The sequence below is a fragment of the Ips typographus genome, linkage group LG3 (assembly GCF_016097725.1).
Source record: "Ips typographus isolate SLU linkage group LG3, UJ_Ityp_2.0, whole genome shotgun sequence".
Taxonomy (NCBI): Eukaryota; Metazoa; Arthropoda; class Insecta; order Coleoptera; family Curculionidae; genus Ips; species Ips typographus.
The window spans coordinates 8,008,274-8,034,083 of record NC_138424.1 but is presented as its reverse complement, the minus strand read 5'-3'; the positions used below and the strand labels follow the sequence as shown (position 1 = coordinate 8,034,083).

The following is a 25,810-nucleotide window of genomic DNA, read 5'->3' as shown; positions in this document are numbered from 1 at the left end:
CACCCGATAGTTGATCACGTGATATTGGCCATATATTTTAGTGATGTGGTCAGGTGATATGCGCTGTGAAAAAACATCATATAGGTAGTAATAAAACAAATTTGAAATTTTGCTTTTTTTTTAATTCCAAATGTACAAAAGCAAAAGTGTTTTGAAAAAAGTATTTCAAATAAAAAAGCATAATCTCATCGTTCAGCAGAAATATTAAAAATTATGATAACTTTGTGTGGTCATTATCAGTGTCTAATAAATTTTTTATAAAAATTTTGAAAATCAAAAGGCAAAATATTTTGCACTTTTAAATCTCAGACTTAAGTTTAGAGTTTAGTCATCTAACCACCTTTGGTTAAACTGTAATCATTTGTTTGAATCTCAATTTGATTCCAACATGCTTGAGACAGTTAACCTTTGAATATAAAAAACAAAGAAATGGTTAATAGTATGACTTTTGTAACAAATTTTTATTATAAGCATATAAATACATTTTAAATAATATAACTACTTGTGGTTTTTGAAGAGCTCCACTAATATCGTTTGCTCTTGCCTTCTAATGGTCTTCATTTCCAATATTTTATAAAACTCTGTCAGTTGACATTCCGGCAGTAGTTTTTTGCACTGATCCACAAAGTTTTTAGCAGGATCCACTGGTGTCATAACAATTTTCAAAATCATCTCAGCTTTGGTCATTCCTAAGTACCAAAAAGTTAGACATTCACCATCGGAGCATTTCAATCCAAACCACAAACCTTTTGTTACAACTTTAGTGTATGCAGCCGGGGCTGAACGATTAATTTGCGAGGCTATACTCGGCAAATTGAGTAACACCGTTTTCAGCATGTGAGTGTCGAGCAGAAGCTGTTCTGCCCCTAAAAATTAATAAACTACCAGTTGGTCTAGTATGTCGTTTTCAAAGACAGATGGCGCCATATATTGTGTAACGCTGCTTTAAAATTGAAAATTACATTAAAAGTTGATTTTAAATTTCGAAACGTTGATCCTTCTGATTGTTCAGATGGGAAGTGATGACTGGGTCTGTTCAGGAAACTTTCTGACGCCTGTCGCCCGCTCTTGTTACGACATTGGCAGGCGAATTCTTTCTGATCCCATCTCTGAACAGAGGGTCCACAAAGAAAATAACATAAAGGTAAGAAAGATTTGAAATTGCCATTGTTGGTACATTCGTACATTCCGTTCATATTCTTTCTTGCAGCGCATGTATAATTTTATAGTACAGCCTTAGGTCAAGGAAACTATATTGGACAGATTGGATTAAAATGGAATTTAGTTTTAACAGTCCATCCTGGTTATTTTGCCAGTTCAGTCAGTTGGTAACCAATTTATTATCGGCAAACCAAATTGTGATACTATTATCTGACTTACCTTCAGTGTTTATAGGTTTACACTTGTAAATACTCTGGATAAACTTCGGAATAAAACTGTTAGCAAACTTGATACAAAACTGAGTAAAATACTTTCTTGAATGTGCTAAGTTGTCCCTAATATAGGCACTGTTGTCTTTAAATTATTGGTTATCGACGTAATGTAAGGACTTTGATCGCCCACCGCATCAATGTTCTGCCACTGAATCTGTAAGAATCCCATTTCAACTCACAGACTTACTAGTAAAGTAAATCAAACCTTTGACATGGCTGTAAGTGACGGTTCACAAGCATTCTCCAAGTCTTGCACTAAAAGCTGAATACAATTGGAAATAACCCTGTAATTTATTTTCACCAGGTCAAATTAATGAATAGACACAGTACTGGAGTGACTAACTTGTGAAATTGATCCTGTTCTTTGGATAAGTCTACTTGATCAACCAACTGAGGTTCAATTTTTTCTTTCAGCTTGTCTTGCAGCTGCTGAGTGGTTTCCAAGCAATACTCAGCAGTAGACAGAATGCAACAGATCTTTGCTTGCTCCTCCTTAGTGAACCTATGAAATAGAGCATTAACAAGAAGTTATTTACTGCAAGTTTACCCACCTGATAACTTCTCCCTCTTTTAATAGAGAAGAAAAGTTGTGGATTAGTCCTGATGTAGACATTTTCTGCAGATCTTTAGTGATATTCTGGACAGAGCTGCCAAATGACTGCCCTTCAATTTTTGGTAAGTTGTTTTGTAGCAGTTTTTCGGCGTACTCGTATAAGTATTTTTGGAACGTTCTAGTCAAGCTCAGCATAGATTGTCCTCTAAAAAAATCCCGTTAACTTGTCTATAAAAAGCCAAGGAAACACACTGACCTATCAAGCTGATTACACTGAATCAAACTTTTTTTGTAGAACACAAACAAGTCAGGACAAGAGGGTAGAATTGCCGCTTGGGTTTCCGTGTTTTCTGTGGGTCTGTGCTGCTTTTCATCTTGCACAAATCTCTCGATTAAGTCAGCAAGATTTCGATCTACGCTTTCTATGTAAATTTCTAAATGTGGGATGAAACACCTCCCTATTAAGCCATTGAAGGGCGATAAGTTGGGGTCCAGTTCATCCACACTAGCACCTTCTTCATGACTTCCATTGAGTTGAGGACCAACGAGAGGGTTACGTTCAATTGTTTCTTGCAAATTCTCTTTTAATGTGACCCCCGTAAATCTTTTGAAAAGCAAATTTTCAAAAGATGCAGTTTTCTGAATGGCATACAACAGCAATTTTACATCAATTTCACTTTTTCGTTTGGCCATAATTTTTGACAGTTCATCCCTAGTTTTGTGACAGAATTGCACAGCTATCCGCTCTGAAACCTCCCACTGAACAGGAAACATACTACCTTCAATACAACCCCACTTTAAAGTCCAAAGTTTACCCTTGACAATACCACTTTTACCTAACCTATCCTCAAATTCCAACAGATGTCTCTTAATCCACGCGTATCTCCTGTCAATCTTATCCAACCAAGCAGTGTCTTCAGTTTCTTGAAAAAGGTGATCATACTCTTGCAATTGCAAGTCAATGAACCACTTGAGCAGTTCCCGCTTCACTTTAGGGTCTAAAATCGACACTACTAAGCAGGCCTGCTGTAGTTGTTTATTGGGTATTTGAGTTTTGCTATTTGAACCTTGAAAAGCTTCCTGAAACTCATTTCAATCAACCACCAGTTTCAACCACCTGAATAAGAGTTACTTTAAAATCATGAGTGATTTGCTGAGCTAGTTCAAAACGAATACTGTTGACCTGCTGGCTTAAAAGTTCGATTTGGGGAATGTCTGTGTAGTTTTCAAAGTGCATCATCACTTCACTGATTGCTTGCAGTGGTAATGCAATTTCACCATAGAGACGTTTCTGGGTTAAGGTTTTCAAGGTGTCTACTCCACCCACTAGCATATGTAGGTGATTTAGGGTTGTAATCGCCTGAAATTGCCGTTTTTTTATAATGTTTTAACAATGCTACTGTTGATGTTTTAGTACTAAGCAAATTACTTAAACCACATTTTTTAATTATAAATTTGGGTTCCTGATAACCTTTAAATAGTGGAGAACAGAGAAATATTATTTCTTAAACACATTTATTGGGAGAATTTAGACTGGTTCATATTTAAGAAACAAAGTTGAAAGCAATTTCAGCAATACTAAAAGATATTTCTAAAATTTTAAATCCTGTAAATAGAGTAGAATAATGTCCTGCATTCAGTTTTTGGCAGGTGGGTCAGTTACAAGGTTAAAATACAGAATAAGAAACTTCTTAACAATTCTTAACTTTCTGATGACTGTTGATTGTTTCCTGGTAAGGCTGATATGGTATTTTAGACACCCAGTCTGTAGAACTTTTTTTTTACTTCCACCAATTCTTATTAAAGAGCAATTACAAAATAGAAAATATCTAGCAAAATAAAGACATAGAAACCTTATTAGCTTATTTTTTTCTTTGAATTTTATGGTCTTAGTAGCATTTATTATTTACATCAGCAATTCTATTAAGAAATATACCACATGTTGAATTCAAAATATTACTACTCTTACCAAAGTTAGATTTTTCTTAGCACAATCCAACTGCTTAATATCTCTAGTTATTTCTCTGACCATCTCCTCAGACTTTTCCGCCCTCTCCTTAATGTCCTTTATATGCACAAATAATTGTTTGATCATTTTCTGAGCTTCATCCAAAGCCTCTCTACAAAAATTTAAGAAACTGTACATTACATGCATATTTCCTGCAAAAACAGACTAACCTTCCTTCTTTACTTGCCTCAATTTGGCTATGAATAACCGTGGAAATCTCATTATCTATGGTGTGCATTTGGTTTTCCATTTTGATAACCACTTCATCAATATTGGAGAGGGATTGTTCAGTTGGAAAGAGGGTGTTAATATAGTCAATTGTGTTGAAATCCGGTTCGTCTAGAGAGTCTCGGCTTGGCAAAACCTGCATTTAAGTTCAACATTCTCAGGTAAAGGTTTAGAGAGTTGTTAGCCATAGAAATAAGTGGAGTACCTCATCAATTGCTCGCTGGACTTCAGGAGGAAAGTTTATGAACAGGTCCGATGAATCTTCTTCTAAAAGATCGTCCTCAGTGGGGCTGCTATCCATGGTTTTGGATAGATTGAGGCAAATAACTTTACAAAAGTTGTTTGAGGAATTTAAAGGGAAATAAACAAATCGATAACAAATTTGAGGTTTTGTTTGGTTTTGAGTAATGTTTACGTCATTGACAGTCAAGTGACAATTAAAAATGGATTAACGGTGATCCGACAACAATGAATTAATGAATAGGTTTCTATCCTTTTCTCACCTTATGAGTGCATCCGCAAAGTTTGAAACAACTAGTGACTAGATCGCGTTAAAATGCATTTACCGATTACAGTTTTCTTCTTTTATCGTGTATTCACTTGTTTTTTGAAGGTGATTTAAAATGGCAGCACCTTCGTCCGCAATTTTGAACAAACACAAATTTATTTTTATTATTTATGGCAGTGTTTATTGTAAACAGAAAAACCTAAGGTAATATCTTTATTAACATGTAAACGGACAAAAAGCCACTTTTATTATTTATATTTACAGGTCACTGGACCATTACTGGACAATGTAATGTTAGTGGTCGTCTTTCTTATAAGAAAAACTTGTGAAATTGCAGAGAGGATGTTTTACTGCTTATGTTAAGGTAAGTGCATATTAAAATTGAAGTTGAAGTTCGTTTGATGATAATTATTTATAAATATTTTTGTTGTTAAACTACAAATTGGAAATTTAAATTAATAGACTGCTAGTTTGACAATTTAGCATTCCCCCCTTGGGTTGGGGGTGCTAATAGGTGCTTTCCAGTGACATATATGAACTGCTAGGAGTAGATTCCGACTGTTACTGAATTACTTTTGACCGTTCCAGAGGGTGCTGACTTTTTGCTTTTTTACTGCTGGGTGTTGTAATCCCCTGCCCCCTGCCGCACCACCCTATAATTTGGTACTTGTTGCTCCGTTAAGTATATACAGTTCAATTCTAGTTTCAATGTTCGAGTGCTAGGCAAAGAAGAACAGTTGAAAAGCTATACACCTCGGAGTACTCTGTTCTTAAACTTTTAATCACTGGAAAGCACCTAATGTAGGCATTCTTTGATTTCTGTAAGCGTTTTCGGAAACACTAATTAACTCATGCTCAAAACGATCTCTGATTAGGGGATGAGGGTTGTTGTTGTTATAAAATTGTACAATTTTGTTAATTTATATATGTAAATTATTTACCACCATTTGCATCATCGAACTTTGAGCCAAGCTTAAGTTAAGTGTAGTTCAGACTGTGACTCTTTTCGCCTGTATTGACACAGTCTGAACCACACTTAGCCTGGCTTAAAGTACAACAGTGCAAATGGGGGTTTATGACGTTATACATACACCTCACACCGGCCAATAAATCAATGACTTAATTAGTAATTAACTGGTGACTTCAATGAAAATACACTAAACTTATTAACCAATATGTGATTATTGTAGTTTGGACTACCATCAGTTTTTTTTGACAATTTTGATTCATTCAAGTTAAAAATTTACAAAATTAAACAGATATTTTTTAATCCCCAGAGCAAAGCTAGTATAACACTCTTACAGTAAGAATAATAGGTTTACAAATATTATCTTCAGACGTTTAGGTAATTATGCACTAACTTAATTGAACATAATTAATTTATCATGTAAAAACCGTTTTTTTTTTAACATTATGAATAATTGGCCATGAAGTATGGACTAAATTAGAAAGGTCATTACATGGAAGGATGTTATCAAACGTCAAAGCGTTTTTCCTCTTAAATCCATCGATCATAAACGCGCAAGGAAATTGAACTCTATTATAATAATTACGTCAACAATTCGCACAACAAATATGACATGTGGGTTATATAGATTGATTACATTGTAGAAATTTTTATTAAAATTTAGGCAAAAATAAACTAAAATAAAATATACCAAAGGATGTTATGAAATAAATCATACCGGTACACAAATCCGAGATGTTTTATTGCAATGTGCTAATGTAATGGCTTGTTGCATTACTTTGCTCATTTCTAAGTGAAACACGTTTGTCTTTTTATGGTCCCCGTTCAACCACATTATCCTTGTTCTAAAAAAAATTGCCATACTCGAAATATAACGACTATTTTGAACTACATACTTACTACACACAGAGAGAATAATATGGTAAATAAGAGTAGAAGAGAGAGTTGGAATGAATTAATGTGATACCATTGATACCAATAGTAATTCAAAATTTCAGTTAACATATTATTTACAGCCTTTTTAATGGCGTTCAATGTAGTGATCGTTGTTTTTTAGGTTTTGTATAAAATAGATAATAAAGAGACATTATAAACTCCTCCGCCCGCCGTTTGACAAACCAAAAACCTCGTACAAGGTGGTTCAAGTAAGGCTTTTGGTTCAGATAGTGGAAGAAGATGTAAAAGAGCACGTGCATGGAGTTATAAAATTAGAACTAACAGCGACCATTGACTAACACAGGTGGGGAGGTTCAAAAATGTTACATGATTTATTAGAAGAAGAAAGAACAGCAAACAATTAGAAAGAAGGAAAAGGAGAAATTTTAGTTGGATTACAATAATTCCCACTAATATAATACTGTAAGTGTATTGACAGTTTTGTGTCTGAGTATAAGTTAAACTTTTTAGACACAAATTGAAGTGTAAAGCTTAAAACCAAATATGGGCGACCAACTTAGCAACAGTTCATTGGTGGTTCCAGTTTGGAACCAGACTTGAAAACACAGCGCAGGGAAGCAGAAGGAAGCAAAATTTAGAGCATGAAAGAGAAGGTAAGTAGAGAAAAAAATATAAAAGAAAAAAAAAACAGCGAGACAAGACTACAGAATCAAAATATTTGTCTAAAAAGAAGAGCAGCAGAGAATAAAACGTTTAGTTTAGTTTATCAATCCTTAAAAACGTTAATTTGAAAGTTATGTTTTTAATCCCATTTTTGCAGACTTATGCGTTATTGTTTTGGATAGAAACTATTTTTAGGAAACGTTTGTATGCAAATTATGTATTTGCGTTCATTTAGACCAAAGTTTGGGATTTGCGGGTAAATTTCCGCTGATTGTGTCGCCTATTTCTAAGGTGCAGGCGGCAAGTAGGTAACCAGTCGTTGAATATCCGTCATTTGCTTGAGTGCCACTAGAACTTGCGGCATTTACAGTCAAACTTGTTTAAAGTCGCTCAAAGTACGTGCAAGTCTGCCTTAATTACTGAAAAGATTGTGGATTGTGCTGTGTACGTTCTAATCTAGTTTGATCATTTTCACTGCAGAGGCTTCAAGGTATGTAACATTCTGCAGGGTAAAAAAAAAATTATGTTTTTTCTTTAATTCATAAAATTTCAATTATTTAAAAATAAAATATTTGTTCACTTTTGCTGTATCAAAAATGGCATTTTTTTTTGTTTTTGTGGAGAAAGACTACATATAACTTTAGTTAGCAGAAATAACAATGCAAAACACCAAAATATGGACAAATTTCAGAAAATGCAAAGCTGGGGTCTTTAAAGAATTTGCAATTACACAAACAGTGTGTTTGTTAGATGTACCAATCATTCAAATATTATAAAATAAAAAGTAAACAAACTTTATAATTGTGAATATGCAGTTATAAAAAAGAGTGTGATTTATTATTAATGCGCAATACCGTATAAATGCAGGTAGTAGAATTCAAGCATAACATACATAAATATTTCGTAATTAACGACTTAATATGTGGGGCAGTTAAAATTCCTTATTTTGCCACTCAAGCCAGGCAGAATAGTAAATTGGTTATTAATTTTGCCGGGTTTGTGATCGATTTTTCAATTAGCAGTATATAGCTAAAGCGATTTGCTGGTTTATTGAAGTATTACATCATTTTTAATTCAAATGTTTTTTATTTACTTATGTGTTGCGGTTATGTGATATCATTCAAAATTATCCTTTAATTTGTACCCTATTATGTAAAAATATCTATTCTTTAAAATTCATACTCTTTGGTTACATTAATATTTATGACAAAGTGACTAGTAAATCGACTAGTATTGTTTCAATCAACAAATCGGTTTGGTATTACCATTAGTATACCGGGTGTAACATTTAACTTGAGACATCTCAATATCTCGAAAAATAAGCACTTTTCGAAAAAATGTTTAGTATCAAAGTTGTATTATTCCGCGGGGGAAATACATTGATGACAAAATTTGTATTCCTCTGCCCCTCCATGTGGGGGGAAGGGGGGTAACTTTCATTTTTTAAATGGCACCCCCAATTTTTTATTGGAGATTTAGATTCTGCGGCTAAAAACACGTGGAATTTGTTTCAAACATTTTTTACAAAAAAAAACTTTTTTATTTATTTTTTTTTATTTATTTATTTTTTTCATTTTTTTTTTGTTATTTATTACACCTATGTATCCCTAGCAACGACGGTTTTTAAGCAGATTTTACCAAACATTCCGGTAAGCCATGAGCGAAAAAAAAACAAATTTAATTAAAAAATGTAAATTAAATTTTGTCGTTTATAGCGCCATCTATCGTTAATACAAAAAAATGTTTTAAACAAATTCCACGTGTTTTTCGCGGCAGAATCTGAATCTGCAATAAAAAATTGGGGGTGCCATTTAAAAAATCAAAGTTACCCCCCTTCCCCCCCACATGGAGGGGCAGAGGAACACAAATTTTGTTATTAATGTATTTCCCCCGCGGAATAATACAACTTTGATACTAAACATTTTTTCGAAAAGTGCTTATTTTTCGAGATATTGTGATGTCTCAAGTTAAATGTTACACCCGGTATTTAAGAAATGTGTGTAGGGTGGTTAGGTTAGTAACTGAGATTTAAATATTTTTTGATGTGAAGAAATCTGAAAATTTAATCAAAAATTACCCCACTTCATTTTGTGGTCAAACTCATTAAAATTTGTATTTGTTAAGACAAATGTGCATCTGATGAAGAGGTCAATGATCCTCAAAACGTCTGACAAAGTATAACAAATTAGATTAAAATAGATATAAAAGTTGGTTACAAAATTTTTCCGTCGACTGTAGTCTAGAATAAACGTTTATTATCCTAAAGAGTTTGAAAAAAAACTCGTTAGGTCTGTTCGCAGAGGGAATCTCCAACTAGTAATCAGAGAAATAGATACGTCCATTGGCCACAAGTCAGAAAACGTCATAGTCACGTGAGCATTCAACCAATGATACTTGACATTTACTGTTTCTGAGTTGGAAACCGGTGAGGAATTGCCTCTGCGTACACACCTACTGTCAGTTGTAAACACAACACGGCAAAACGAAATCATAGCTACCCTTAACAATGACAGTGACAGTTAGTTCAATGGTGGATGTCAACTAAATAATGTGTGTCTATTTCTCTCTGTTTAATACAAATAAAGAAGTATAGAACTATACTATGAGCTTATTTGGTTGCCTATGATAGATAGAATTGTGCATTAAAGTAAAACAATTGAAAAATCTTGCATTAATGGGACTCGTCACCGCCTACTATACTAGAAAGCCTAGAAGGTGCTTGTCAAAAATTCCAATATGGCTGAAATAGTGGTGACAGTTTGTGTTTGTTTGTATTGTGGAAATTGAGTTTTTTGAGGATTAGATGAATTTTTACGGTTTAAAATCAAAACTTGAGGTTATTTGCGTAAGTTATTTTTGTTTGCTGCCGTTCATAAGTTTTTCAAGCCACATTGTGACAGCAATTCAGGAAAAAGCCCAACCGTGGCAGCTTTTTACTTTACAAAAAACCAGATCTAACTCAACAGTGGTTGAACACTTTGAAGTGGGGTGATTTTACTCCAACACTATACTCAATGGTAGGTACAAGAGCTTTCTAGTACAGTAAACTTATTAGGTACTTGTTACATGCACAGGTATGTGAGTTACATTTTAAAGCATCCTTCAATGTGAGAGCAACAAAAATAATTTTGAATGAAGGTTCTTGGTAATAACATAAGAACCATTTACCAGTTTTGCTTACCTAGTTTCAAGGATTTACAGATTTTATTACATTGAACAGTGTTTAAACTAGTTTGCTGTTTGTTGTACTTTCCAGGACAAATGTTCTAACCAATTTGTTTAGGCTGGACTTGATTGTGTATAAAAAAGCTCTATCTATACATATCTGGATCAGGAATGAACCTTTTTTTGATTTTTCACTCACAACTTGCAATCAACTACACGAAACAATTAAAAAAAACCTATTTTTTACTGCAGCTGCATACGTTTGTGTATAAAACAAAAACCGCTAACGCCACCATTATAAGTGACATTTTAGGCTTTCTAGTATAGAGGGCGGTGGACTCGTTAATGAACGATTTTGCATTATCGTCCATTAAAATAGTATATTATTCAACGAGCTTTTTATGATAGCCATTAATCCCTAAGGAGGATTTTATTTCCTCAATTTTAAGCAGTTGACATTGACAATAATACTCAATAATCAATCATAACTTTACATACAATTTTATTTTGATTTTTTTTGTGTTTAAATTTGTTCTTGGTTTTAAAAAGTTTGAATTTGGATGGTTGTACATTTTTAAATAATCATTCTAATTTTAGGGAGTTTCTATGCCACAGCAACTACAGTAACAAATTTTACAAAAATTGACTATTTTCGTGACGTATTTAAACATTTACCTTCCTTCACTCTGAATTACGTCATTCCATGCATTACTTTAAGTTTTTCCATATGTGCTTTTAATGCTCTAATTTGCATTTTTATGGTTTGACATTTGACATTTTTTTATTTTGTCTTTGCTTTTGAATGCTAATCCTGTTTCCATAAATTGATTTTGTAAAGAAGATACGAACACAAAACATTATGATAATGTAACGGTGACTTATTAACGATTAAATCAAGCTTATATAAAGTAGTGACGGTTTTATTTTGGTTTTAAAATTGTCTTAATGTTATTAGTTGCAAAATAGTAAACTGTATTGTATAAATTATTAAAGAAGTGTGAATTTGACCGTGAATTCTAAACCAGCATTTATATTGAGTCATTAACTTGTCCAAACTGACAATATATGATAACTGTCAAAAATAAAATTAAACCAAATAGGAGCCGGTATTTGCCAAACTGAACATATTTCAAATTCTCTTGGAGGAATGTTGTCCTTTTGCTAATAGGACCATTAACTGTGGCAATGTGAAGGTAATCTTCCTTTAACCAGTTGTTTTCTTTATAGAGAGTGTGTTTTAATTGCTAAACTACTAATTTGTGCTTAAGTTACCGCACTTTTCATATAAGTTGGACAGTTTATGCGGTACTTAATGATAGATCTCACTAACACGCACCTAAAAATACTTAAACTTGACATACACCTTGAAACCAAAACCGGACACGTTTCTGCCTATCTGAATTAACATGTTGCGTAAGACAATGAACATCTCCAAGAATTACTTCAAATTACACTGATTTATTGGTGTTGATACATAGATATCAGGAAGCCATACGGTGTGGTCAACCCAAATTAATACCCTGTATCAAACATTGGGCAATAGTAGCCAGTTTACGTTTAAATTTGATCTCCGCATATTGCTAATATAGGAAAGGAAAGTAGTTTAGGAATTTATGTCGTGTAATTTAGTGACGTATCAATTTGTAACTAGATTGTTTTTCGCAACTGAATTGATTAGGTGATAAAAATGTAGATTAGCTAAAATCGACCTAAAAGGTCATTTTAGGTCTAAACAACACCGACAATTGTTAGGTGACTTGAAGTTTAACGGGTTCACTTTTCACATTGTATTTTATTTTTGCTGTAATTAAACGCAAATCAAATACTGGTTCGGGTCAATGTGCTTGATTTTCTTATTCAGCATTTTTATAACAGTTTATGTACGTTTTTCTAACACAAAATGCTTTTCCTTTGAAGTATTGATATTCGCTGGGATTGACAACTAATTAACCGCATTCAATAACAATGCACCTTGATGTTATTGATATTGAGACCTTCGTTGTTAATGAAGTCTCTTTTTTGATAAACAGGAAGAAACCCTTATTAAATATTAATTGCCAAACTTACAGGTAACAGACAAGAAACGTAATGATGATTTAGTCGCCATTTTGTTCTGGTTTAGTCTTAGCTATTATGTTAGGTATTGTAAAAACTTTTTCATTTCATAATATGTATAAAAATAAACAGGTTGTTTTATGAAATACGTACAATACAACCAAAAAAATTTGAGGTTTTACAAAAATTAAACGTTATTTTGAATGATTTTCTAGAAAAAATGAAAAGTTTAAAATCCATTTTTTCATTAGTTATATGATGTGATGAGTATTAAGTATACCTATTTCATGTAAAATGTATGTCCGTTTGCATTTTTTATTAAAAATGCACATTATTCCAACTCGTTTTGTAATTCAAGTTTAACGTTATTCAGCAAAAAATACACTATACACAATGACATGGACTTTTTTCGCTTTGCGAACAAATGCAGTAGTTAAAATTAGTGTAAATTAAATGAGTTCAGCACGCATAAATAGATTTTTCACCTTTTTGTGCGTATGTATAAGTTTTACATTAAGTAAATGTTCTATGATGAATGTTAGATCTAATTTGCATTTTATATTGTTTCTGCAAACCTTAATTCAGTGGAAAAATTTTTGGTTTTTCTTCTCGTCAAACGTGTTTTATAATTGATCAACCGATGATTCCATAATTTTTTTAATTTTGTTTACTTATGCTTATTTTTGATTAACAGAAGGGTCAAACAACACTAAATAAGTTGTCTACAATCAATATTATTAATTGCTTCACCTTACGGAATTGTTTTAATTAATAAGTAGATATTTTCCGAAGTTTCCACTCATGGTTGCATTGAAAGTAGTCGTTAGATTATGAACTAATTGGTCTGATATTTGCTACAGGTAGACCAACTTTCATTGGCTGTGTCTAATAAATTATTAATGTGTATCGGATGGAAAGGAGTTATTTAGCTTTTTTTTGTATGTTATGTGTGTTGCTCTATTTGCTATAATTTGTGTCTTAAGCTTTCTAGTTGCACTAAAACTCTCATTTTCATTTCCATAGGAATTCAATACTAACGAATAGAAGTAGTTGCGACAAATTTAGAAAAAAATATGTTAAAAAAGACGTCACGTGACGATCCATATTTGTGTGACAGTGTTATAGATTGAGTGGGTCTTTCAAATCGAATAAATGTGTGTTTTTCACTATACTAAATAGAATAACAAGTCTGGAACTTTATGTAAATCCGAAAACATGACAATAAGTAAAATTCTAAATTTATGTTACATAATTCAATATTGCCAATATTTTTTTTTGTAATATTCTTTGCTAACTTTGTAGACTCTCCCAATTGGTATGAATGTAAAGCTTGTAATTTTCTTCTAAAAATCCACATACCGGCCGAACCACAAAAGTCAGCCTGTTTAGTTCGTAGTGAGTAGTTTTTATACAGGATGTCCTAAATTTCTCGTAAATAAATGCAAGCAGATGACAAAACACAAAGAAAAAGAGAAAATCTTTATATAATATGTTAAATGTTTCGTTATCGAGATACATCATTGTATCAACCATCTGGTGCATTTTCCTAGTTGAAATTTGCGACACCCTGTATGTACTATATGCTAACAGTACTTACCGGAAACAATGAATGAAACGACGAACTTTTTGGTCTAAAATGAAACACCCTGTAGAAATAAAAAATAACAATTAACTGAAAGCAAAAAATGAGTAATAATATAGACTCAAGAAATACATGTTTTTGTAAAACAACAAAATTTTATTCTCCTTGTAAAATGACATTATATTTCACTAGTAAGGCAAATTAAATAGCAATCATCGTAATTAATTAGCCTTTTTTTCACTTAAATTAATAGTTCTCGCTAAATAATTTTCATCATGTAGTATCATAAAAAAATCCACTTAATAAAGTGGTTAACATTTTATTATGCAAAGGCTTCACAGATGATGATGATGAGCATTTTATTGGAGTTTCTGATAAGTGTTGATAACCTAAAACTTTCTGAAGATTCAATTAAAAAGATAAAAAAAAATTTTTTAAACTACTCAATATTATGTATTACTGGGTGAACCAAGTGACTCATGACATACTTTGATATATAGAACACGCTTTTTTTAACCTAACCTTAATTAATTCAAATGGTTCTTTTTTTAATACTAAAATTTGAAAAAGTAGTAGAATTTTTTATTCGTGTTACAAGTGTTTTACATTTTAACGTTAAATTATTTATTTAACATTTAAGAAACAGTAAAAGTTGTCAGGCGTAAAGTCTGGAATCCTGTCTGGCGCCAATTAATTTTGATTAAAAGAATAAATAACTGTGGAAAATCATTTCCTTTAATAACTGCTATTCAACTAATTAGAAAATTAATACATCAGTAATGTTCATTATAAAAATTCAGCAACCTAGACGAGATCGTTTAAATTAATTCATTTTGATCAACAGCCTTGAACCTATTTTTAATTATTATTGAATATACTTTATAATTTTTATACGTATTTAACATTGTTGTGATTAAAAAATTTAAATTATTAACTTATACAACAAGCAAGATTTTAAATCAATGCAGAATTTACCTTCTAACATGCCCAATCTAACACCATGTTGTGATTTCATTGATTCTGCTTGCCTTCCGTAATCGGTTAACGCAACGCCTACTAGAGTACTAGAACGTCTAGAAGGTGCTTGTCAAAAATTGCAATATGGCTGAACTAGTGGAAGCTGTTACTGTCAAAATAGTTTTTGATTGGATTGAATTTCTAGAAATTTGGAGTTTTTACTGTTTTCAACAGTTTTAAGGAGTTGAGGACGAGCGTAGGTTAATTTAAGAGTTTTTCCGATTGATGTGTTCTGCGGCAGAAGTTTTGTTTATTGACTATTCCAGCCAGTTTGACTTTAGAATTTTAGGTAGGTACGCCAATCAGTAGAGTTGTACTAATAAATAACCACCATATACGACCAATTTGTTAAACGAGCTTCCAAATTGTCAATATAGTTTCTAAATCCAATGTCTCAGCACTCAAAGTAAGTATGAATGTATGTTTATGAATATCCAGCTTCCAGTGCTATCCTTTTATATTCTAGTCACCAGTTTCCTTTGCTTTTCCAATGCTAATAAATACAGAAATACAAAATAGTAAAGAAAACATTCGATTTTATGCTGCATTTGTTTACAAATTAAAACTAACCGCAAACGCCGTCATTAAAATCTATTTTTTTTCGTATTATTTATAGTAGGCGTTGGTCTCGTTCGTTTCTAACTTCCATGGAGCGTGCGGAGCGAATTTGACGTCACAATGACGTAATTTGACAGTTGATCAGAATATTGTTTTGTTAAATTACGTCATCGTGACGTCAAACTGCCTCTACACGATCCATAAAGCATCAACTCGAATGCGGCCTAAAATGTCGCGTTCGGTAATTTTCCGGGACATGTGTGTGTTTTTTATATAATGCCAACCTGTCATACATGTTAGAGGTTAGAGTGAGATTGCAGTATCATAAAATAGTTTTTTTTTTTTAATGGATCTTGGGCACTCACGCACACCTCTGTCAGTGTCTCCCTTTGATCACGAGGAATTAATTAGGTTTTCAGATATAAGAGTCACGTGACTAAAAGTCAAATTATGTCATATTCGCTCCGACACATTGACACTAACGAATTTTTGTTCCTTCTTCGTCTAAAACCATGATTTGCAATCTTATTTTAATGTTCCATACCTGTACTCGTAATATTTGTGACAAACCAGTGCCGTCCAACAAAAATTTGCTTGATTGTGTGTTTAACTTTTATCTTTAATTGGAATATAAAATATGAGTAAATGTCAACACATTTATTTTTAAATTTAATAGTTGTATTGTAGTATTGTTATTTTCAGATCGTCATGGACATCTACGAGCAGCAAGGTCAAGACATTACGGCCTCGGACATGATCCAGCCAGAAGAAGACAGCGACATAAAAAAATTCTACTCGGGTTCCAGTATTTTTATTACCGGCGCCACTGGATTTTTAGGAAAATTGGCCGTGGAAAAACTGCTCCGAGTGTGTCCGGATCTGAAGCAGATCTTTATTTTGATCCGAGAGAAGAAAGGCAAAGACGTTAAGCAGCGCGTTGAGGAAATCTTCAATGAACCCGTAAGTTCAGTACTAATTCACATGACTCTCAATTTAAAGCAAATTTTTGTAGACTTTCGACCACCTGAAACGCTACCAACCAAACTTTAGAGAAAAAATCCGATGGATTGTGGGAGACGTCGGTCTACCGGACTTAGGGCTCAGTGAAATCGACAAAATGACTTTGATTGAGGAGGTCGATTGCGTGTTGCATCTTGCAGCTACAGTGAGGTTTGATGAAAAGCTACGTTCAGCGGCTTACATCAATGTTAGAGGGGTGAGAGATATATTGAAGTTGGCCAAAAATATGAAACATCTTAGGGTGAGTATGGGATAGTCAGTTTAAGAAAAAAGTCTTGAAAAGTAAGAATTGTTAGGCTTTTCTTCATTGTTCCACGGCCTTTTCTAATTGCATCAGGAAGGACATTGGTGAAATGTTTTATGAACCTCCAATAACTGGAGAAAAACTACTAAATTTGGTGGAATGCTTGGATGACGATCAGTTAGCAGCTATAACAAAGACGTAAGTAATATCACTTGCCTACACCAGCTATACCAAAATTCAGACAAATGTCAAATAAAAAAACATTGTTTTTGCGAAAGTCAAGTTGATTTGACGGTCGTTGAGTTGGTAACGATGAGCGCTGTTGCAAAGTTTATTTACTGACTACTTTTATGTTGTTAATTTTAGAGTTTAGAGGCCTCTGGCATTTTTAAAGTGCATCTAGAGGCATCTGGCAAATTTTAAAGTTTTGTTCAGTAATTACGGTTAAATAATAATAAAAAATAATAAACACGTGCAAGTTTATTGTGATTATCAATGGGTCTATCTTATATATTAAAAATTAGTTTTTACCATTTGGAGTTAGAAGTTAGAGCTGTACTCTTTTAAAGGCGTTTACTAAGTGTTTTACTCATACAACGTTGCCAAGAGTATCAAAAAATAGTTATAAGTAATTATTTACTGACGTTGGTTGGACTCCGTATTAGCTTATTTTACTAAGCTGTTTTTTTTTGTTTTAAATCTTCTGTATTTTTATGTGAATATTCTATACAGAGTGGTCCCCCGGAAACTGCATTAATTGATTATGGAAAAAGTACAAAATAAGACAAATCTGAAAATTTGGCTAGTCACCAAAGTCGATGGGGGTCGTTTATCTAAAATATTTTCAAGATGGGTTCACTTTTGGTTATACCGGAAGTAGGTGCTAACTTGCTTATTTTAGATGGAACACCCTACATATTATTACATTTTAGAATTCTACCTCAAAATCTAGACATATTTTATGTATAATGCCCTATACTATCTGTACCCGTTTCTGAGATATTTTCAATTTTGTGTGAAATTTGTAATACCTAAAACGATTGTAATTTTTGCATATAGGAAAACGTTTTTCTCTTGGTTTTGTGTTTTGTCGTGTTAAACAAGGTTGGTCTTAAGGTGGTCAAAAATTTTAAAGTCAAGTATTTTAAATAAAACACTCCTATAATTTTATCTTTGGCGTCTAAAACTAGGAAAAGTTTGTATTAAGTATCTTATTGTGAAAAATTTACACTTTTTGAAATAATTGCAAATAAATGATTATTTATCCCACAATCACAAACGTCTAATATGCCGTTTTGTGAGTATTAATGGTAAAGTAGGCTGTGGATGTACATCTCCATCAAGCGTGCTGGGCAAGTTTGACGTCACGTTGACGTAATTTGACAGTTGATCAGTATATTGTTTTGTTCAATTACGTGATCGTGACGTCAAGTTTGCGGTCTTGCGTCAACACATGCACCGCCTACTTGGGTATTCAATTCAAGCAAAACTGTCTTGCGCGCATTTAACATAAAAATTCATTTATTTATACATTTGTAGTTATTTCTAAAATAATAAATTTTCAAATAAGTAAGATAATACTAACTGATCCTAATTTTGAACAGGGATTACAGAGAATAAAATAAAATTATAAAAAGAGGTGTGTTCCACTTGAAAAACTTGTCTTTTAGCTCTTTTTAGAACTAACTTTTTGATGTTATTTTGTATAATTATTTTCGTCGTTTTTTTGCACCCACTCTTAGAACTATCCTTGTTTAACACGACAAAACACAAAAACATAATGATTTGGCCTCTGCTCGGATCTCTGGTATTTGTAAAAAATTGTTGGAAGATTTTGGGTTTGTATAGGTTTCTGGTTTCTGGCATACCTAAATAGTAATTAGAGGCACTATTTTGGGAACAAATCTTTTTTAAAGATTTCTTATGCATCTTCTTTTTCTTAAAAGTTATTTGAATCAAATTTTTTTAATTTAAAACCGAATATGTATGAGGGAAATATTTGCACGAGAATTTTGACAGCAACAGCAACAATGGCGTCTGGTGGTAACAAAGCTCAACATTACAATAGAGCTCATTGCTAACAACAATCTTGATTTTTATGCCAATAATGATTTTCCCGTAGGTAAAGTCTTGTGATTTTTTTCAGTGTAGACAAGAAATAATTCTGTTTTTGTGGATTTTTATTTGAACATTTTTACAGGGTTTTGAAAGACTTTCCCAACACGTACGCCTTTACTAAATGTGTGGCAGAAGACATTATCAGAACGGAAGGTAAAAATTTACCGATTGCTCTATACAGACCTTCAATAGGTAAGTTATTTAGTTGGTTATTTATGTAAATTACTGTAGATATGCAATGCTCAGCTTGTTCGGAGTGTTTGTTAGATGTATTGTGTTATTCAAAAAAAGTCAGTCACTTTTTCTAAATGTGTGAAAAAATCATCACCTTTTTGGTTTTTCTTTATTTCCCAATATTCGAAAATCTTAGCTAAAGGCGGAAAATAGCACAAAATGTGTGAAATGTTCAGAGTTTAAAAATTCTCCACTAGAGGTCGTAACAACTCTTCTCTTGGAAATCGAATTGCTTTGCAATGGTTGGTGTCTCTTCTTTCCCATACTTCTTAATAAAACAATGTTTATTTATGTTGGTATTTTATAGTTATTGCGACTATAAAAGAACCTGTGGCCGGATGGATTGACAACGTTTACGGAGCTACTGGAGTAATGGTGGGTGCGGCCGTAGGTCTACTCAGAACCCTTTACGGCAATAAAAAGAACAAAGCCGAAATGGTACCTGCCGATTACGTTATTAACAGTTGCTTGGCCGCAATGTGGGACGTTGCCACACTTAAGTAAGACTTAATTTTTTCTTATCAGTTTCTATAGTAGCATAGACTAAATGATAAGTACAGACAACCAGCGCAATGTAAGTGGCATCCAAAAAGGAAGCCGTTTACGCTTCAACGGCTTTCTAATGTATTTCGGCCGCTTCAGTTGTAGGTAAACTCTAAGAGATGGCGCTAATACAGCTCGTCATTCTGAACTGCGTAAGAAAGCTTGATTTTTTCAAATAAATTTGAGTTAAATTGCTCTTATTTTGAAAACTAAACAAGATAAGAATTTCTGGTTTGAGGTATCGATAATAAAGATTCTATTTATTTTAAGAGTCACAGAACTCTTTTTTTAACGTCAAAACAGAATCCTGAAGGTCACGTGACCGTTTTTTAGTTTTCAACTGATACACTAAATCCTTATGTTTAGACTATTTTTTTCAAATTGCGTCACTTTTTTAACATGACAGTTTTAAATGTCAAAATGTCATTTGAAGGATCACGTAATCGTTTTTCAGTTTATACTGATATTTTTATTTAAGACACGTTTTTAAGACAATCACTCTCGGGACTGGGTCGTTCCAAGGATTTCCTTTCTTGAACCATTGGACGATACAATTCTAGTAATTTGTCTAATTGTAATATTATGTCATCGAAACTCTCTCGAGAGTGATTATCTTGATTAATATCCATTCTTTCAAACAAAAACTACAAAAAAAAATAAAAAGATTCCAGGGATGCCAAGTTATTTTATAAATGGAGAAATAACTAAACCTAAAACAAAACTAACCTACTGTTCTCGCGGAGTGAGTTTATCCGTGCGTCACGAAGGCTACGTCATTTATAATCATATGAATCAAATCAAGTTTTCGTCAAAAACCTGTTGTGTTCATATTATAGAAAAAAGCGTGTCTAAAGCTTCGTCACGTTTAAAATTTTGCATGTATTGTCAGTCAGAAAGTAGAGATCTTTGGCTGCAAATTTGCACTAAAACAACCTTATACCAAAGCAAATCAAAAATATATTGACCGAAATAACATTTTTTATTTATGACAAGTCTCCGTTTGGATCATAGAATTCCGTCTAAATTTGAAACCTAATTTATTTACCAAAATTCGCAGAGATGTATCACCAATATGTAGTATTTCTTTAACTTTAAGCTCTTGATTTAGGTTCTGGATGGTTACATGTTTCTCTAAAATAAATACAATAAATTAAAAATTCAATAAGAAATTCTGAGTGATGCTGTAGTATCTCATATCTCATTTTCAGGTTGCAATCCACTTATTTTATTTTAAACCCGCTGGAAAACATTTTAGACGCTTATTTTATTTTTCTATGACTTTATTATTAATATGTTTCAAGAAATTTTTATGAATAATGTATAATGCAACCCAAAAATATCAGTCCTTGGAAACAATGATATGTTAATAGATGTTTCTTACAAAAGTAGATATATTTTACTATTATTAATATACTATCGTTGTATATATCATATAATGTATTTCCAACAATCATTTTAATGCTTTCAGATAAATCAGTGGTCTTGGCCCGTCGATAACGTCTCGATTTACGTTTTCTAGGTGAGGAAATCATAAGATTACTTGCTTGCTTTTTCCGAATCGAATAAACAGTTTTGCGGGAAATTTTCAAAGCAGCTGCAACCTTCTAGTATCAAAAAAAATACATCAGTAAGAATATGTAAGGTCTTAAAATTTCTTATTTTCGTCCTGAACAGATGATAAAGCTTCTAAAAGTCCTCCATTGGTTTTTTCCAATTCAAAATATTCACAAAGGTTAAGAATTAACTGCTGGGCTTGTCTGTGGAGAATTTTTCCATGCATTGGATTTACATACTGTAATAGTGAGTAATACCGAATTTACGAAAAACCAAATGGCTAAATAAAAACCATAATAGACACTCCCACTTTTTTTTTCAAAACAGGTTAGTAATTGTGCCAATTTTGGTTAGATCGTGACAGCCAACATAAAAAAATAAAAATATTAATAATAATATTATGAAAGTACTTACAGAATGTTAAAAGTGTAGAAACAATAGCTCTTAAAAGAACTGTGCTGGTGTGGTAAATAGAAAACTTTATAAATGATTAACAACACAAGAATTAATAGTAAACAAATCAAATAAATTTCGATGGTTTTCAAACTGACAATGACTGAAATAGAAGCGCTAATCAGTAAATGTTTTTTTTTTGGAAGACATTCACTTAGATTTACCCTTTCTGAAGTCAATAATGCATGTCTACTTCTAAATCACAGGGAGATGACGCACGGGTAAACTCAGTCCGCGAGAACAGTAACTACTTTACTATAGTAACTCTTCTGTTCAGACACTAACAGGGTAATTGTTTGGCGCTCAATGTTTACATACATGACACTACATGACTACCACTACTACTAAATGAATAGATCGGGTACCAGAAACGATTGCAGATATATGAACTACTGTCTATATTAGCCGTCTCTGACAAGAAACAAGAAACAAAACGTCTACAGATCACGTGGTTTGCTGCACTATGACTCCTACTTACAACATCGTCGGGGTATCAGTATCGCTTTTGAACAGCAGCAAAATCAGCTCAGTGTCTAGCTCTTCAAAGATGAAATCTCTTAGACAGCTTTGCAGCGTTCCCAACTAGTTTGCTTAAGAAGCAACAAATGCTTCCAATTGGTATCTGACTGGAACTGCCCAATGCAGATTTCACCCTCCTTAGCTTTAGTTCACGAACATCAAATGACGGGGCGAAAACTATCGTATTTCCGGCTAGCCTTTTACGCAAGGTGTATTAACTGTTTGAAGCTTTCTACTAGCTATTCTTCTATCAGTCCGCAGCTTTAGCTTCGCAAGAAAATTAGATATCTATGTCTAACAATTCTAAAAAATTCTTATCAAAAAATTGACATCTCTACCTCTACCTAAATATCCCTGACATCCTTTATAAATTTTAATTTGCGCAAAAAGAAAAAAATAAATAAATCAATCTTAAAAAGAATAGATATTTTTAAGACAACGTGACCCTCTTTACAGTGCAAATGGCCACGTGACAATTTTCAATTATTTTAACGTCAAAACGAAAACCTAAAGGTCACGTAACTGTTTTAGATGTCAAAGTATTATTTGAAGAGTCACCTAACTCCTTATAATGTGCAAATGTTCACGTAACGATTTTCAAAAATAAAATGTATTATTTTTTATTAAGTTTATACTTATTTTATAATAATCCTTGATGAATATTAAAGATAAACTAATAACTAAAAATACAACGAAGTGAAACACAATAATTAAAGAAAACACACACAAAATCTGTTATTTTTTGCGTAGAAACAAAACAAAAAATGTGATTTGTCAACTAGACAACGCCGCATTAAAACTGATGTTTTCCAACAGTTAAAAGATCGGAATTGCTGCGTCTGTGGCTTGCAAGTTTAGTGGTGCCATCTTACGCTGCTTACTTAAATTAATTTTCAGTTCCATTGCCACTTATCATTTAGTCTATATGCTAGTAGTTATTCTTTAATAAGAATTTTCAACAGGTCTTTAAATAAAAACAAGGAGGAGATTGAGGAAGAGGGAAGCAGGGAGGAACAATTTAACGAGAGCATTCCAGTGTACAACTACGTTAGTACGCCCCAGAATCCGATTACTTGGGGTAACAGTCACATTTTTAATACATGGAGGTATTTAATAATGATAATTGATTTTGCAGAGGACTTTAGTGTTTTAGGCGAGAAACACGGTATAAAAATTCCTTCAGAAAAAGTTATTTGGCATCATATGTTTGCTATGAGAACTAACTACTACCACCATATGTTGGCATTGTTCTTCCTGCATACCATTCCAGCATACCTTGTGGATTTTGTTTTGTTCTGTATAGGGAAGAAGCCAATGTAAGTGGGTTTTATATTTACAGGGTGTAGCAATAAGTTTGTCACTGTAGTGTATCTGGCTTTTCAAAGTTTTTAACTTCTGGAACGGAAAAAAACCTCGCAGTTTGCATTCTTGTTTTGTTTGGATAATTTTAAAATTGATGACAGTAAAATGTTTTCAATTTGTTATTTATCAACTGTCAAATCACTTGACTTCAGAATCGCTCTGCACACTCCGTGGAGCGTTAAATCATTTTTAACTTGCGAAAACTTGGTTATTGATCTGTTTAGTCAGGTGACCAAGATTTGTTTAGATAATCTTGATTATGACATGATTTGACAGTTACCAATGAGAAACGTCACAAAGCACTCCAAGTTGAAAACGTTTATTCCTAGAAATGAATAGTAAAGTAGAGCCAAGTTTTGACAAACAATTAATATTACACCTTGTATTGGTTTAAACAGTAATTTTTTTCTGTTGCAGGCTGGTTAAGGGTTACCAAAGAATCAACAAATTCGCCGACGTGATTGCCTATTTTACGATGAGAGAGTGGAAATTCAGCAATGATAACATTCAGTCGCTGTGGAATAGAATGAAAAAACACGATCAAGATTTATTCGAATTTGACATAAGGAGAATAAATTGGGACATGTATTTTTCAACTTACACTAAAGGTACGTACACTCCTTCTTGTATAAGAATACAGACAGGGTGCGTAATTCAAACAAAAACTGTTAGGTGCTCGAGTGTATCTGCTCAAAGATCCTTTGGACACGATTCCGCAAGGTAAAACGAAGTACTACAAGATGCTGTTTCTGCATTACGCGATCCTCAGCATATTCTGGTTACTGTTGCTACGATTTGTTTTGGTTGGGCTTCGCTACATATTTAGTTCGTTTATTTAATTTTTCTTCGGACCGTGTATCTTTAAGAAGGCTGTTTAAGTTATTTTAAACTTGTATATTATATTTTACTTATAGATATAATTTTGGTTGAATAAAACAATTTTAACGTAGTATAATTGTTTTTTTTTTAATGCAAAATCCTGACCATATGGTGAATGCACAGTTGAACTTTTGATGTAAATCAGAGTTATCCAAACTTTTAAGGGTGGCACCACCTAACTATTTTTTCTTTACAACAAATTTAGAGAGCGGCACTACATAAGCAAAAATTATTTATTTCAAGAGTGGTACCACATAATCAAAATTTCTTCACTTTTAAGGGTGGTACCACCTAATTTTTTTATTGACAGAAAATTTAAGAACGGCACTACATAACCAAAAATTATTTCCTTCAAGAGTGGTGCCACGTAATATTTTTTTTTTTACTTTTAAGGGTGGCACCACCTAACTAATTTTTCGTTACAGAAAATTTGAGAGCGGCACTAAATAACCAAAAATTATTTCCTTCAAGAGTGGTGCCACGTAATCAAAATTTATTTACTTTTAAGGGTGGCACCACATAATAAAAATTTCTTCACTTTTAAGGGTGGCACCACCTAACTTTTCTTGACAGAAAATTTAAGAGCGGCACTAAATAACCGAAAATTATTTCCATCAAGAGTGGTGCCACGTAATAATTTTTTTTTACTTTTAAGGGTGGCACCACCTAACTATTTTTTCTTTACAGAAAATTTGAGAGCGGCACTACATAACCAAAAATGATTTCCATCAAGAGTGGTGCTACGTAATCAAAATTTCTTTACTTTTAAGGGTGGCACCACCTAACTATTTTTTCTTTACAACAAATTTGAGAGCGACACTACATAACAAAAAATATTTCCAGCAAGAGTGGTGCCACGTAATCAAAATTTCTTTTTAAGTGTGGCTAATCACCTAATTATTTTTTCTTTACAAAAATTAAAGAGCGGCACTACATAACCAAAAATTATATGATTTCCATCAAGAGTGGTGCCATCTAATCAAAATTTCTTTACTTTTAAGAGTGGCACCACCATTTAAAATTTGAGAGCGGCTTTACATAACCAAAAATTATTTCCATCAAGAGTGGTGCCACGTAATCAAAATTTTTTCTTTACAGAAAATTTGAGAGCGTTACTACGTAACCATAATTTCTTTACTTTCAAGGACGGCACCATATAACAAACCATTAAATTTGCTTGTTTCGGTGGACCCCCTGAAGCTACATTTATTGGATAATGATGATTTTGGTAGATGACTTTTGATGATTAT

The 25,810-nt window shown here is 32.8% G+C and overlaps 2 protein-coding genes and 1 long non-coding RNA gene across 6 annotated transcripts; 2 read left to right on the top strand and 1 right to left on the bottom strand.

Annotated features, from left to right (window-relative positions):
* Nucleotides 1-442: 442 nt before the first annotated feature.
* Vps53 (vacuolar protein sorting 53) lies at nt 443-4,650 on the bottom strand. Its single transcript, XM_081976020.1, is given in 13 exon segments — nt 443-689; nt 747-866; nt 1,381-1,503; nt 1,506-1,587; nt 1,639-1,717; nt 1,777-1,935; nt 1,985-2,191; nt 2,243-2,765; nt 2,823-3,066; nt 3,119-3,346; nt 3,956-4,106; nt 4,165-4,358; nt 4,428-4,650. Coding segments are annotated over 13 exon segments (2,397 nt in total). The 5' UTR covers nt 4,524-4,650; the 3' UTR covers nt 443-498.
* On the top strand, nt 1,010-1,459 carry LOC145726814 (uncharacterized). The gene is made up of 2 exons (XR_014177685.1): nt 1,010-1,144; nt 1,211-1,459. It is a non-coding gene; the product is annotated as an uncharacterized LOC145726814 (long non-coding RNA).
* Nucleotides 4,651-4,994: 344 nt separating the features above from the next.
* LOC145726792 (fatty acyl-CoA reductase wat-like) lies at nt 4,995-24,630 on the top strand. Of its 4 annotated transcripts, none has more exons than XM_081976029.1 (12): nt 4,995-5,094; nt 6,755-7,056; nt 7,105-7,247; nt 16,337-16,594; nt 16,647-16,895; nt 16,951-17,096; nt 19,099-19,208; nt 19,558-19,750; nt 23,282-23,397; nt 23,455-23,635; nt 24,099-24,289; nt 24,354-24,630. In XM_081976029.1, the coding sequence occupies exons 3-12, from the start codon at nt 7,236-7,238 to the stop codon at nt 24,518-24,520; spliced, it is 1,623 nt and encodes a 540-aa protein (XP_081832155.1). In that variant the 5' UTR covers nt 4,995-5,094; nt 6,755-7,056; nt 7,105-7,235; the 3' UTR covers nt 24,521-24,630. The 4 variants fall into 4 exon arrangements, with proteins under 4 accessions (XP_081832155.1, XP_081832153.1, XP_081832156.1 ...); XM_081976027.1 differs by having other exon boundaries at nt 16,322-16,594; XM_081976030.1 differs by lacking the exons at nt 4,995-5,094; nt 6,755-7,056; nt 7,105-7,247 and adding an exon at nt 7,562-7,747.
* The last annotated feature ends 1,180 nt before the right edge of the window (nt 24,631-25,810 follow it).